Source organism: Ostrinia nubilalis, chromosome 14 (assembly GCF_963855985.1).
Source record: "Ostrinia nubilalis chromosome 14, ilOstNubi1.1, whole genome shotgun sequence".
In the NCBI taxonomy this organism is placed as follows: domain Eukaryota; kingdom Metazoa; phylum Arthropoda; class Insecta; order Lepidoptera; family Crambidae; genus Ostrinia; species Ostrinia nubilalis.
Window position 1 is genome coordinate 3,767,209 of NC_087101.1, and position 14,281 is coordinate 3,781,489.

At 36.7% G+C, this 14,281-nt stretch overlaps 1 protein-coding gene and 1 long non-coding RNA gene across 2 annotated transcripts in view; both read right to left on the reverse strand.

The window, feature by feature from the left end:
* Window positions 1-994: 994 nt before the first annotated feature.
* LOC135078010 (mitochondrial genome maintenance exonuclease 1-like) lies at window positions 995-11,327 on the reverse strand. The gene is made up of 5 exons (XM_063972556.1): window positions 10,980-11,327; window positions 10,310-10,744; window positions 8,991-9,204; window positions 5,608-5,953; window positions 995-3,327 (listed from the first exon to the last, which is right to left on the reverse strand). Exons 1-4 carry the CDS (start codon window positions 11,179-11,181, stop codon window positions 5,614-5,616), a joined length of 1,191 nt encoding a protein of 396 aa, XP_063828626.1. The 5' UTR covers window positions 11,182-11,327; the 3' UTR covers window positions 995-3,327; window positions 5,608-5,613.
* Window positions 995-14,281, reverse strand: part of LOC135078024 (uncharacterized) — a 520,464-nt gene continuing 507,177 nt past the window's right edge. Inside the window, exon 2 of the long non-coding RNA XR_010258559.1 lies at window positions 995-2,569. This is a non-coding gene — a long non-coding RNA (uncharacterized LOC135078024). The remainder of the gene's footprint in view (window positions 2,570-14,281) is intronic.

A 14,281-nucleotide genomic window follows, 5' to 3' on the forward strand; every position in this document is an offset into this window, starting at 1 on the left:
TGTGAAAGAATTATTTCGATACGTCAATTAGTTTCCAAAATATTTAATTTTAAAAGTGCGGGCGGCGGCCGGCCCGCCATTTTATGCGCGTGACGTCATAGTACAGTGACTGGCTCATATTTGTATGGGTGGAATCTTGCAAGCTGAATTAAGACCCACATCCGGACAACCGATTAAGCTGAAATTTCGTATACACATGTGATTTGGATGACCATGCAATATTATGATGACATGGAGCTGATCTGATGATGGAGCTGGAAGGTGGCCATAGGAACTCTATAATAAAATGACTTAAATCCATCGAGTTTGGGCTCGTTCGTTTTGTATTGATGATTACTTCAATTCTATATAGTAATCAGGGTCTGATGATGGAGATGGAAGGTAATTCGCAATAAAACGACATAATCGCATCAAGTTTGGGTTTGGTTCAATTTTAATTTCTGTGATGGGTCTGGGTGTTAATAATAATATGTATAATAAGTATGTATTTACAAAAAAAAATGTATTTAAATATGTTTATATCCGTTGTCTAGTGAGCGGACACTGTGAATGTACGTCACGCGGGGTCACGTGACCGTCGGCGGGACTCGATTTTTAAGCGAACTTTGAATGCCTATAAAATCATAACTACTTGGTATTTTTGAATGAAATAAAAACAAATGTATTTGTATATGTAAAAGCTTAACTGTAACAAAGGTTTCAAGTGATTTTGCATACCTAGTAACATTGTCAATTTCGAATGTATAGATAAAGCAATAAGGTTAAAAATGTGGTGGCAACTATACACTTCTATAAAAGGAAAGGAAAGATGCACTATTTCGTGTAGAAGATTCATGATTTTTCAAATTAATAAACACAAAAAGTGCCTTAGTTTTCTATTCCACTTACATTTTATTTTTTCAAATCTAATATACCTACTCTTGGGGTCTTGGATTTTGTATTCTTAATTTTATTACTAGTATAACGTGTAAGTTATTAAAATTAAACAAATACATATTGAAAATTCTAAATACATTTATTATCAAAGAAATAACAATAGGCGCGAAAACGGATATTAATCAGTTTCTGGAGTGGTATAAGTATATTCAAATGTTAACATAGCATTTTCAGTTACCATATTCTTTATTTTTAGCGTTAGAAATATTTCTTCAGTTGAGATTATTGTTTTGTCCTTGAAAGCATGGATATACACTTTTAAAGTCGAATTTGAACTTAAAGACATTAGGATAAGATTCAAGGTTTTAACAGGGATATTTTACACTGCTACTTGGCGATACAGTCTGTATTTTTAATAATCTGACACACATGTCTTTTAAAGGAACTTAATCTCCCCAAATAGAGAAGAGGGTAACTGTAAGTTTATTATATTACTAAAATACTCAGAGGATACATTCGGTATAATTACTAATAAATGCTATGTAAAAGAAGAGTACATTATATTGATTACACACGCGTATATTGTTCAAAATGGCTACAGATGTTTGTACCGATGTACAGCCGGCAGCATATCAAGCTTTACAATTTTGTTGCAAAATAGCCCATAATACAATGGCATAAGAAGCCACAGTGTTAGCTTGATGTACTGTCGTCTGTATGATGGAGGCTGACTAGGCAATTGATAATATTTGGTATACAATTACAAAACTTAACCAAAGCTAATATTAAATTCTTATGAATACAATTAACATTTCCAAATAGCTTAGGCCCGGTTCCACCAAGGTGGAGCGAAAATTTTTTTGAATTAATCAATCACATTTCATATTGTCAGTTTCATTCAAAGTGAATGAAATGTGATTGGTCATTCAAAATATTTCTTTCCGCTCCGCTTTAGTGGAAACCGCGCCTTTGTCGTTAGTACAGTCCACCTCAAAAATATCTAAAGCCCGGTCTGTGAGCACGTAGAATTTTGACCAATGACCCCAAGCTACCCATCCTTATCGCTCGCGCTTAATTATATTGCTGTCGCGACTGTGCGACGGGCGCCCGCAGTGAGTGTGCGAACGTGACAGTAACATAATTACGCGCAAGCGATAAGGATGGGTAGCTTGGGGTCATTGGACAAAATTCTACGTGCTCACAGACCAGACTATACAGTCGAGCGAGTCCAATGCTTTATACTGCAGCTCGTATGAAATGAACTGTACAAACAAGAAAATCTAATAATATGAGGATTATTTTTGCAGAGAACTAATTTATAAATGTAATTTGAAAATACACATTATAAATTGTTACATAAAAATTCTAGTACGAGAAATGGTCGGAGTTTCTTCTTTATTTTTTAACCAAAACTGTAACATGTGATGTTGAACATTTTAACAGTAATAAAAGTATTGCGACAATTTTGGTAAAAAAATAAAATCATAAAACTGAAATGTATCGTAACGTGTACCTACTTAAAGTACTATGAGTTAAGTAAAGCATAAGTTCTAAACAAAATACCAGTAGACTACAGATCTTACAGTAAGAATATAATATATCTCGTATTCTGAAACATTTCACTCAAAATTGAATTCAATCTCGATTGGTTTAAGTTTACATTCCCACTTGAGTGACGTTTCATGATACAAGTCTAAAAAACTTACCTTATTCATGTTATAATTATCTGGCAACACAACCTATTTTTTTCGAACTTGGAATTAACTATTTGCCTCAAATACAACATGATCACCAACCAAAAAGTATTGCATGTAATTTTGATGTTATTTTATTTCGTAATATTTTAATCAATATTGACGTTTATCAAAGAAAACTGGCTATAATTTTTCTCTTTGTGAATAAAATGTCTGGATAATGTTGCTATTTCTTTGGCCACTGTTTTATGTAAAGGTTCAGTTTTAAAAAAAAATCTTGCATTTTAATTTTCTTCACACGGTAGGAGAGAAATAAGATAAAAAAAACTCAATACAAGTCTTGCCACATAAAAAGGAACAAAGTTTCGAGTGTCTTTCTTTCTCATTCTAACATCCGCTTTCCTACATCGTTCGAGCCCGTTCTCACCAACAATCTCAAAACTTGAACATTCCCTAAAATTCAGTATAATGTTTTACATAAAAACTTTTAATATGAAAGCAGGCTAAGGCCTTCGATTGCCATAAGCACTATCGCACTTAAATGAAATACGGTAATTTCCCTTCGCATTAATTGCAACAACACACTGTCCCAATTAATTTTCATTATTTTTGGATAACTGGCAACTTTCTCAACTATGTGATATTATACAAATTATAAGAAATATTTATATAAATACCAGGTTTGTAACGACACAGTACGCGTTTTCCTCGAAAAGGTTTCGGTTTGGTTCTTCATAAATCTTCGAGCTGAGACCTTCTGTAAAATAAAGAAAAAGAAGTATGAAGCATTATTTCTAAGTAAAAAAGTATTTTAAGACAAAATGACGTAAATCAAGCAATTAAAATACTACAATACCAGCTGAAGTTGTGGGTTCAAATTCCACTGGGGCCAAATATCATTTTAAGAAGAGTGTCACATACAGTTAATAATACGTTTAAATATTTTTATTAGTTATCTAAAGGTCTATTAGAACGGTTACCAACTATTTTTGGTTCTACCCCCGAACTGGAAAAAAGTGTATTTTAATATGTAATGTAACTTAGTTTTTATTTTATTCCAAAACAAGAGTGTTTAGATAAGTAACAAAATACCTAGATATAGAAGAGCCTCACTTCCTGGCACAGGTATATTTTTACCTAAAAGGAAGTTTGGTCAATATTTTAATTATTGTAAACCGTTTTATATTATGGAATAAACTATTTATTATTATTATGTTTGTACGCTTTGGAGCTCACGGGTCAAAAGTGGCCCGGTCCTTTATAAGGCTTGCGTGGGGATACAGATCCAACACGTAGAGGCCGTTTTAAGCGCAAAATAATCGACAAAAGTGAAAGTGGTGCACATGCTGGATCTAGTCTCTGACTATATCATGGGATGTAGCCAGAGACCATCCCCAGCCTGTGCACAGGAGCTATTGCAGTTATTGGAGAATGGACTAGGGTTATGAATGAAGGATGGATGGACTGGTTACTGGGCTTATTATTATCTCTTTATTCATTTTCCTTCTTATTTTAAATATTTTTTTTACAATGTAAATTATAAAAAAAAACTAAAAATACATTATTATTATTATTAGCTTAACTCAGTCAATGCTTGAGGTATGGGAGAGGCACGGGAGGGGACATTGACATATTACAACGTGACAGAACATATAATTTCGGTTTCATACTTAGAAACTGTCGGGATTTCAGAAAGGCATCTAGCAAAATTGCTCTTTTCAACTCACTGGTTCGGTCGGGATTAGAGTATGGTAGTGTCCTTTGGACTCCTTTTTATGAAATACATAAACGCAGAGTTGAATCAATACAAAAGAGATTTCTTTGGCATTTGTCATATCAACATAAATTAGCTAAACAGCTCCCTAGCTACAATACACGCCTAAATTATTTTAAACTGAATAGCTTGGAAGACCGCAGGAAAATATTGGATAGTCTATTCCTATATAAAATAATAAATGGTTACATAGATTGTCCTGATCTTGTTAAACAGATTAAATTCAATGTTCCCTTCAAACTAGTTCGGTTGTCCAGGTATCTGCCGTTTAAAGCAAATGGTTTTAGGACAAATCTGGGTCATTTCTCCTCTATTAACAGGATTCAGTCACAATTTAGCAACCTGTCACGTTCATCCGGGGCCAGCGTTGATATGTCATCTTCGCTACGTAAATTCAAAAAACAAATTTCTGAATTGTATACTCCGACGGTTTGTTAATAATTTATTGTTTTGCATTCTGTCACTTTGGCAACGTTATTGTTATCCAACATTCGGTGCAGGTCGTGGCAACCTTTAATTAAGGCAACACCTTAGCTTAATTTATTTATAAGGAAACTGTGAATGTATGGTGTATGTTTTGTTGGTTGTCCTTAAATAAATAAATAAATAAAACAACATGAAGTATATCTGAAGTCTCGCTGACATTTGACGTTACAAAAACACCCTCCCGTGCCACTTCCACACCCTCAGGCACTGATCTGGACAAAGGGCTCCCCCAAGGATTTCCACAAAGACCGGTTCTGCGCTGCTCGCATCCAGGCACCTCCCGCGACCTTCACCAGATCGTCGGTCCACCTAGTGGGAGGCCTGCCCACGCTACGTCTTCCGGCTCGTGGTCGCCACTCAAGAACTTTCCTGCCCCAGCGGCCATCAGCTCTACGAGCTATGTGCCCCGCCCACTGCCACTCGATTTTAGCGATTCTGCGGGCTATGTCAGTCACTTTGGTTCTCCTACGGATCTCCTCATTTTTGATTCGATCATGCAGTATACAAGTTGTTAAGTCTTAGTTAGGTTAGGTTAATGAGGGCTATCGTTTTTATACTCAACAGTTGGCACCCCTGGCGATTGACAGGACCTTACTCTACAGTGGCGCCATCTTGATGAGTGCAAATGCGATAGTCCTCCTACCACTTTCGCGCTCACCAGTTGGCGCCACTGTCTTCGCTACTAGCAAGTGACAGGACCTTACTCTACAGTGGCGCCAACTGGTGAGCGCTGAAACGATAGCCCTCATTGATTGAGAGGGATTTAAAAAATCTTACCCTAATTTATTGGAGATTCCCGATATCTTCCTCGAACAGCCGCTTCCCTCCCTTCAGAATCTTCTCCGAGTCTTTCCCGTGCGTTTTCATGAATTCCTCCAGCCTTATCAACCATTGCGCCCAATGCTCCCTCAATTTGTCAGTCGATAGATGATACACGTCAGCTTTAGACCCGTCTGTGTACGCGATAACGAGTAAAGCATCGCGCACGTTTAAGTGTTTGTAGTTTAGATCGTTGCAGACCGCGCCGAAGTACGCGGCTAGTTGCACAGGGTTGTCGTATGTTAAAGATATCGATTTGCGTGGCTTGTCGGATTTCTTCCATTCGATTAGTGTGGGTTTGTCTCTGAAAAGAAAAAGATTAATATTATACACTAAAGGAAAGTTCTCGAGTGGCGACCACGGGCTGGAAGACGTAGCGTGGGCAGGCCTTTTACTAGGTGGACCGACAATCTGGTAAAGGTCACGGGAAGAGCCTGGATGCGGGCAGCGCAGGACCGTTCATTATGGAAAACCTTGGGGGAGGCGTTTGTCCAGCAGTGGACGTCATTTGGCTGAAACGACTAAAGCATTCATCATTATCTTCATTACAGCCACAGGATGCACTGCGGAACGTAGGCCTTTCCCAATGATTAAATCATTCAATTACGTTCGTTCGTTTCAGCCGAATGACGTCCACTGCTGGACAAAGGCTTCCCCCAAGGATTTCCACAAAGACCGGTCCTGCGCCGCCCGCATCCAGGCACCTCTCGCGTCAATTACGTACTTCCAAGGTATTTAATTTAACATAGAAGCTCTGGCTTCGATTCAATGTTGTGATAATATTATTTTGATAAGAGGCGCCTCGCCTTGAAATCGCCAGGCAAACTAGTATGAAAAGACAATAGAATTTTAACGATTACAAACAGATTTACACCTCTGCAATTTCACTCCTACTATGTCATTGCCCTAGTATCGGCCTAAAGACATTTTTACCTACTTCATGTAAATACACCTACTCGATACCAGTTTGATAAACCTGATTATACTTATCATTTTGCTACTCGTGGCTGAACAAATCAGTAGGCTATCACCCGTAGTCACAAACATTACTATGAGTTCTCACAGTGCGCGTGGACGCATAGGGTCTCAAAAACCTATTCACAGACAATACTTGAGTGGCGGAGTGACACACACAAACCAATCACAGAACTCTATTCAACGCTGTGCGTTCGACTTCGCATAGCGTTGCTGCTTCATTTAAGCAAGCACCGTTTGTGAGAGGGTGTATGAGTTTTAAGAAAGTCAAGAACCTTGATAAACAACCGATAAGAGGTCAACTTATCAAGGAATGCAGAACAATACATTATCCCAATCTCGAACTTGACTTTTGCGACCCTTATCAGTAAGTATTTCACCAAATACGATAACAATTGCGTCACAAGAAAGCGTTAATTGTATTTTGTCACAGAATGTTTGTTTTCGTGAACTTGATAAAATTCTGGACATTTGCCAATAAAAAGCATTATCATGTTTAACAATGTTTCAAGAGCAAATAATAGTTTTTCAGAGCAATTAGAGTTATCTTTAGAGATGTGAGTAAAAAATACGTAGCTTCAGTTGATTGAAATTATTGACATGCTTAGGCGCATACTACCGATTTTTTTAGGCAGATAGTTTAGTATAGGCGTGTATGGAAGTGCGCACATTACACCGATTTGATATCGGCTGATTCTTCATACAAATTAAAATCGGGCCCAACTATCGGCCAACTAAAAGTTGATGGTCTGCGCCTAGGCTAATTATGTTCTACAGATTTTTCTTTATGAGAATTTAGCTACTTTGCCAACAAAAAGATATCTACTATCATAATAACATTCCTTCTGGCGCAGTCGGGTAAAAACTCAGGTTATGAAGGTAAATCATAACACATCGAAATTTACAACAGATCGTTATAGAGCTCGTATTCAGATTCACAGGAATAATCAATATCTACTTGCTACAATGTCCAAAGATCAGAATGGAGATTGGACTTTGTTACATTTCAGATACGGATCAAAACAATCAATACAATTTGTTACTTTGAAGCAGATTAGAGAAATCTCCAAAATCTACTATCCAAAGAAAACTCACTGATATGATATTATCAATCAGATTTTTGTCTCATATTATGCAATGTGGGTGTAGCATAAAATACGCAGATAACACTTTTTACATTATAATCAACATATTAAAATTCCAAAGATTATACTCAAGTACTTGTCAATTTGGCTCCATAATACCTACTTTCTTTATGCTTAACACCCGTATTCACAATCGATACTTGCACAAGTGAAGTAGAAAATCGAACGTACAGCGTTGAATAGAGCTCCCTGATTGGTTCGTGTGTGACTCTGTGCGTTCACGCGCACTGTGAGACCTCATAGAAATGTTTGTGAATACGGGCGTAAGAAAATTATTGTCAACAAGAGCAATGCCCTTTCAAGGTCAAAGTTGTTTTCGCAGCGTAACATCGCAAATAAATTACAATCGACGTTAACACAAACTAGCTACAACTACCACAGAATAAGTAAATAGGATTGACGACAAACATTATGACATCTTATAATCTTATGTAATAGAAGAAATATTGCCGTAATTCTGATATGCTGTATTTACTGCACTAGCAACACTAGTGTAATAGGCTCAATGAATCAACAAGAAGCAAAACAATCTGACGCCCATATTCACAAACGAACCTTGCTAAGTAAAGCAGCAAATCGAACGCTCAGCGTTGAATAGCTATAGCTCTGTGATCTGTTCGTTTCTCACCCTATGCGTCCAAGCGCACAGTGAGACCTCATAGTAATGTTTGTAAATATGGGCGTGAGTGATTTTCCTTACTATTCTGGACCATCACTATCAGTTAAATTTTTTTTTAGAAACAGTATGTGACCCCGCTCACTAGGCAGCCTGGCTGTGGCAGCCAATCCTGTATAGTGTATATGAACACTCTTGGCTGCCTAGTACGCAGGCTCCCATACACCGTCATTTATGTTCAAGCCCGACGGATTAGCAAGCTAAAGTGGCAATGGGCAGGGCACATAGTACGCAGAACTGACGGCCGATGGGGCAAGGTTTGGAGTGGCGGCCGCGTACCGGAAAATGCAGCGTGGGACATCCACCCACAAGGTGAACTGGTAACATCATAAAGGTAGCAGGACGGCGCTGGACGCAGGCCGCTACCAACCGGGCAACATGGAAAGCATTGGGGGAGGCATAGGCCTCTGTTCTATGTTCAGCAGTGAAAGTCCTATGGCTGAGATGATGATGATGATGTTCAACTGGCTGCGGTAGTAAGGCTGCCTAGTGCGCGGGATTGTAAAAAGTTGACAAAATAATGCCTTTTCAAAATTGTTACTTACTCATAATCAGCGATTGCATCAAATATTCCTCGATACTTCAAAACAGGATGCACAACATTGGACTCAATTGCTTTGGGCGATGATATACTTTTGAGGACATCGCTGACTGACACCCAGACGCCTTCAACGTCCTTCTCAATACGAAGCTGTGTTTGAGGCTGCGTGAAGTAGTTCTTGAGTGTAGTGTGGAATTTGGTACCAACTGCCATTTGAGCTGGAATGAAATGTTTAAGTTATTGAAAAAGAATCAAATTAGAATAAGACCAATATTTTATTGATTGCAATCAATTAATTAGCCACCAAAAATATTAATTTTAAATAACTTTGTAGCACAGGAATTGTCATAAATATTACCAGTCTTACTAGATTATATTAATTAAATTCAGAATAAGGTTAATCCTAAATATTTTTAATAATTTAAATAAGAAAATTTTACATTATTTTTCTGCTTCCTATTCCAAAGTTAACGCATCTAAAAACAAGTAATGGTTTTTCATTTTATTGTTATAGACTCATCATTGTTTAAAGAATAACAATGAAGGAATAACAAATCACATGTAAATGTCATGTACAAGAAATTTTGGAGGTCATCGGTGAGACAGCCACAACAACTGCACCAAGCTAGTTTACCCTTGAGAATTCTAGTTTTCAAGTGACTGTACACTCACCGATCACTTTTCATACATCAATACCAGATACTATTATTACTACAATAAAATAGCAATTAGTTAGATTAAAATAAAATAAATTATGTTCTCAAGTCCAATGATACAATGTACTCATACATGTGTCACTGTTTATCAAAATGCCACAAAATTGACTGTTATTTTAGAATAGGTACAATTAAGTTAGAAAAATATGAATTAATTCAAATTCGATAATTTTATTGCATGTCACTAGATGTTATAATGTTAATTAAGTCATTAGAAGGATGTACACATGTATTTGGGTAAAGTATTGACTTTACCTAAAATACTGACTATTAAGGCATAAGAACTTTCATTTCTATTGTTAGGTAGTTTAGTAATTCAAGCTCAAAATATTTGAGCAATCAAAATTGTACACCTATATCAAGTGCTAATAAATTCTAATACACGAATAGCTGCTTCGTACCAGCCTTAATTGTTTGCAATTGTTGTTTATGCAGTGTCACTGATTAAATTATCTACCATTCTTCAAGGTTGCCTACCATTTTTGATTTAAATTGCCATGGCGGTGTTGTTTTCAGGGATTAAAAATGTTACAGGTGCAGAAATGTACACATTAATGAAGAATTAAATACAACAGTTGAAAAATAAATATTAAAGAAACAAACATACCCTGGTAGAATTTATTGAATTCTTCTTCTCCCATTTCAGCGATCCTCTCTTGTTTCCATTTCTCCAAAGCAGTCCGTGAGTCTTCAGTCATAGTTTTGTTCAGGATCAAGGTAACAGAAGGATACTGCTCAGCAAAATCATTCTTATGCTGCTTAATTTGCAGTATTCTGTCTTCACTCGCATACCCAGGCTGTGCAGGTGAGCTCCTCGCTGCATTCACTGGCACTACAGTCTTTAACCCTCTCACTGTTGTGTTGTTCAACAAAACACCAACAAAGTTCACTAAATTCTTCGTATTCTGCCACATCGTGGTTATTTTCTCAGGGTACACACTAAACTTAGAGTAGCTTGCTACCACATCCCGCTCACTTTCTAACTTGAGCGTATTTTCGTTTGTGGCTGTCGCGCCGTTGTTTTGATGTGATCTATTTTTAGCTGAAAACAGATAAAATTATACGAGTGTACCTATAGCGTACGGCGCCAACAGCGTAATGTCATATGATTTGAATTGGCAAAGACGCACAAGGGAAAGTAAAGGCACTCTGTGCCGCTACAACATTGAAACGAGACGGGGAATCGCAGCCAACTATTTCCTCGTGCAGATAAGCCTGATTACCTTATTATAGAAAGTAATTCAATCACAAGGCTAGCGAAACCATACAACACCTACCCGCTTCTCGCGTACGCTGCTTCTTCTGCTTACTATTCTCCAACAGAGGCCCGAATAAATCCTTGTTCTCTCTATTGTATAGTTTAATTCTCTCCGCTGGCTTCAAGAGAGAACTGGGTTTAACCACTTTTGTTCGGATAAATTCCTTAGATTTCCTTTCGAAAGAAATTCGACGACCGATGGTGCAAATCGGTCGTAACATAACGACCGCAGATTTTTTCTTGGAACGATCTACAGAATAGTCTTCGAAGAAAACCTGATTTACTATCTCGAATGCAAAATTCTAATGATTTTTCTAAAATGAACAAGAATTCGCAGAATTTGACCAAATATTTGCTAAATTTTGATTTTTGACAGATGGACAGAATGAATGAATCATGAATGATAAACGACATTGACGTAAGCTGTTGATTGGGCAAGAATATAAAATGAATAAGGAGGGATAAGATATAGCAAGCGTTGATTGGTCAAAAATCTTATCACCTCATTGCTATTGGTTTATTCTATTGAAAGATAATGTTTCATTCTGTCATATTTCTGTACTGTTTTACCGACCTAACAACGCCATCTCTTATCATTTTCCAAAGACTTCTATTGCTTGTGCTTGCTTTCACAGTAGTTTACAGAATAGTAAAGATAGATGGCGCAACGAAGCGTGCTTTACTCGGCAAAAACGATAGATGGCACTACTAGTAATTCATCAACCTACGTCCTACAAAAACTGAGTTTACATATTGCAATAATCTAGCACCTAAATGAGAGTAACCGTGAAGTGAATCATGGTTACCAAATAAATAAAAAATACAAGTAGGATTTTTGTTTTTCAGATCATGAAAAACAAAAATCTACTAGAATGAAAGTGTTGACATTAAACTGAAAAAGTTCAAAGTCACTGCTGCATTCATCTAATAAAAAAGAACGCTAAGAACTTTAGTGGAAGTGCTTCCTCCGATAAGGTGGCAAAAAGAATTAGTCTTAGAATGGGACTATTCATTCGCCGGACCGCGAGAGCAGAATTTTAATTAAAAACCTCGGTTATAGCCGCGGTGATTCATTTTGCACTTTTTAGGGTTCCGCGGTAGTTTTTTAAAGCGGTGTTTGTGAGTCTTTGGTCTGTTCCTAACTCGGTTTGGTAAAAATTTAACTTAAATTAAAATTTAATTAATAGACTTCTTCCCTGGCTTTTTACTTAGTGGACTGGAACTAATAAACTTTCACCTAGTAGGTACTTAATTTAGTTAACTTCTCTTACAATCTTTGAGATTGAGACTCAACTTCGAAGTTGAAGAGGAAAAATGCTCACATCTTTACGTAGGTCTACGTAAGTAGGTACGTAAAGAAGAAAAATCCTGACATCTTTACGTAGGTCTAAGTACGTAAAGAGGAAAAATGCTCACATCTTTTTCCTCTTCAACTTCGAAGTTGAGTCGCTGAACAAATACCTACATACCTAGTTCCCTACAAACATTATCAAATCAACATCATCGAACCAACCATTATTATCAAAACTAATCAAAACACGGAACTCGTTCTGAGTAAATCCATTAGCGCTTTGCCAGTTTCCAAACGTGAAAAATCTCATTTAAGCCAGCAATTTGCTTGGAAAAATAGTCTCCTCACCTGAGCTTTTAATACCGCGTAAGATACCGCCAACGTTTTAATTTAAGAAAGTATTAATCATCAAAGGCATTTGGAGTCGATTAATTAAGTATACCAACCTAATTACCTACTGCTGAAAATGGCTACAAGTTATAAGGATACCGATAGTAAAATTGTAGCTAACTATAGATACTAGCCTTATACTAATTTTATTAATGATGATCTAGCTAGAATTTACTGCCAATATGGGATTTATATAATTCCACATACTCTCGTAAGTATTTTTATGCTGATCCGAAATGCATTCAATCTTGTGATGAGTTCAAATCTCATATCAACCTTCAATGTAAAGTAGGTACCTACATTATTATCATTCATAAATTGTTACAAAATAACCCTTATTACAATACTATGCCAATGGTTTATTTTGAGACGTTTTATATTTATACATATAATAACAAATATTAAAAGCATTTATTTCTTTTTTTCACAATCCTATGTTACCTGCACCGAACTCACCCCTATGCATGACCCCAAAAGTTGACTGGCGGAGAATGCTTTTAGCGTTAAGTCCGCCTTTGTACATTATTTTTGCAATAAAGTATTTAAATAAAATACAAATAAATAAGCTCACCTAAGTAGATAAGATGTGTCATTGTTAATTTCGATGTGCCATCTTCTACTTAGCCCAAATTTTTCTATTCTAGCAAATAACTATAAATCAGTTCTGTTAGCGACGTCAAGAATAGTCAAGATTAATGTTGGCAGCATCATGTCAAATAGTGCAAATTAGCTAATTAATCTGTTTCCTAATTAAGAAAATGAACATGAAATTTTCGCCAAAAAGGCAATACCGTAGCGAAAACCATCAGGCTCTCTCGCTTACTCACTCGGTAGGCCTCTTTCTTGCATTGTCTGATCTCTCACTTCCACAAAATAGCACCTGAATGTCTCCAACTTCCTCATTGGCCCTAGAGCAATTCCAAGTATACCATCAATAAAAGCCTAATTAGAGTCATCAAACCTCTCAGTCATTCAATTAGAGCCATTAGAACTTCATAACTATGAGTTGTTTTCTATGTGTAAGCTGAGGACACGTGTCTCCAGCTGACACATCTGTATCTTCGTAAATATTTATGCTACGATAATGTATTATACCTCAAAAATTACAGTCGAATCCAAATAGTAGGCTTTCCACTTTTCAAGACTTTAGCTCAAATACTGTTAAAACCACGATCAAAAAACTATGTGCGAGCTGGAGTACCGTGTCTCCAGCTTACACATCTGTATCTTCGTAAATATTTAAGCTACATCAATGTTTTATATCTCATAAATTAAAGTCGAATAAAAAAACCCGACTTCAATTCTTTCAAAGCTTTATTTCGAACCGTTTTCGAACTACGAACCGATACGTATGTGTAAGCTGGTGACACGTAACACACGGTGGATTATTAAAACCGTATAAGTTAGAGTTGCGTTTTAAAGATCAAATAATTCGTTATAATTAAAGTACACACGAGACATAATTTCAAATCTCTAGGCCTCTTAGTTTCAGAATTAAAAGCCAAAAACTATTTTCCCGCCAAATAATTCAAATAATATGGGTCGACTGCGACGTTGCCGTTCCGTGCGTCCACTAGAGCAGTCGAATTTGAACCTAAAAACTAGTACTGTTTGAATCATTTTTATTTGTAGTTTAAATC

What these genes read in the sequence shown, in the direction of transcription:
- LOC135078010 (XM_063972556.1), bottom strand. Translation starts at nt 11,181, where the DNA reads ATGTTACGACCGATTTGCACCATCGGTCGTCGAATTTCTTTCGAAAGG. An exon ending in GCAGCGTACGCGAGAAGCGG is followed by an intron (nt 10,745 to 10,979) that starts GTAGGTGTTGTA and finishes ATCTGTTTTCAG; the next exon opens with CTAAAAATAGATCACATCAA. An exon ending in GATGCAATCGCTGATTATGA is followed by an intron (nt 5,954 to 8,990) that starts GTAAGTAACAAT and finishes TTTTCTTTTCAG; the next exon opens with AGACAAACCCACACTAATCG.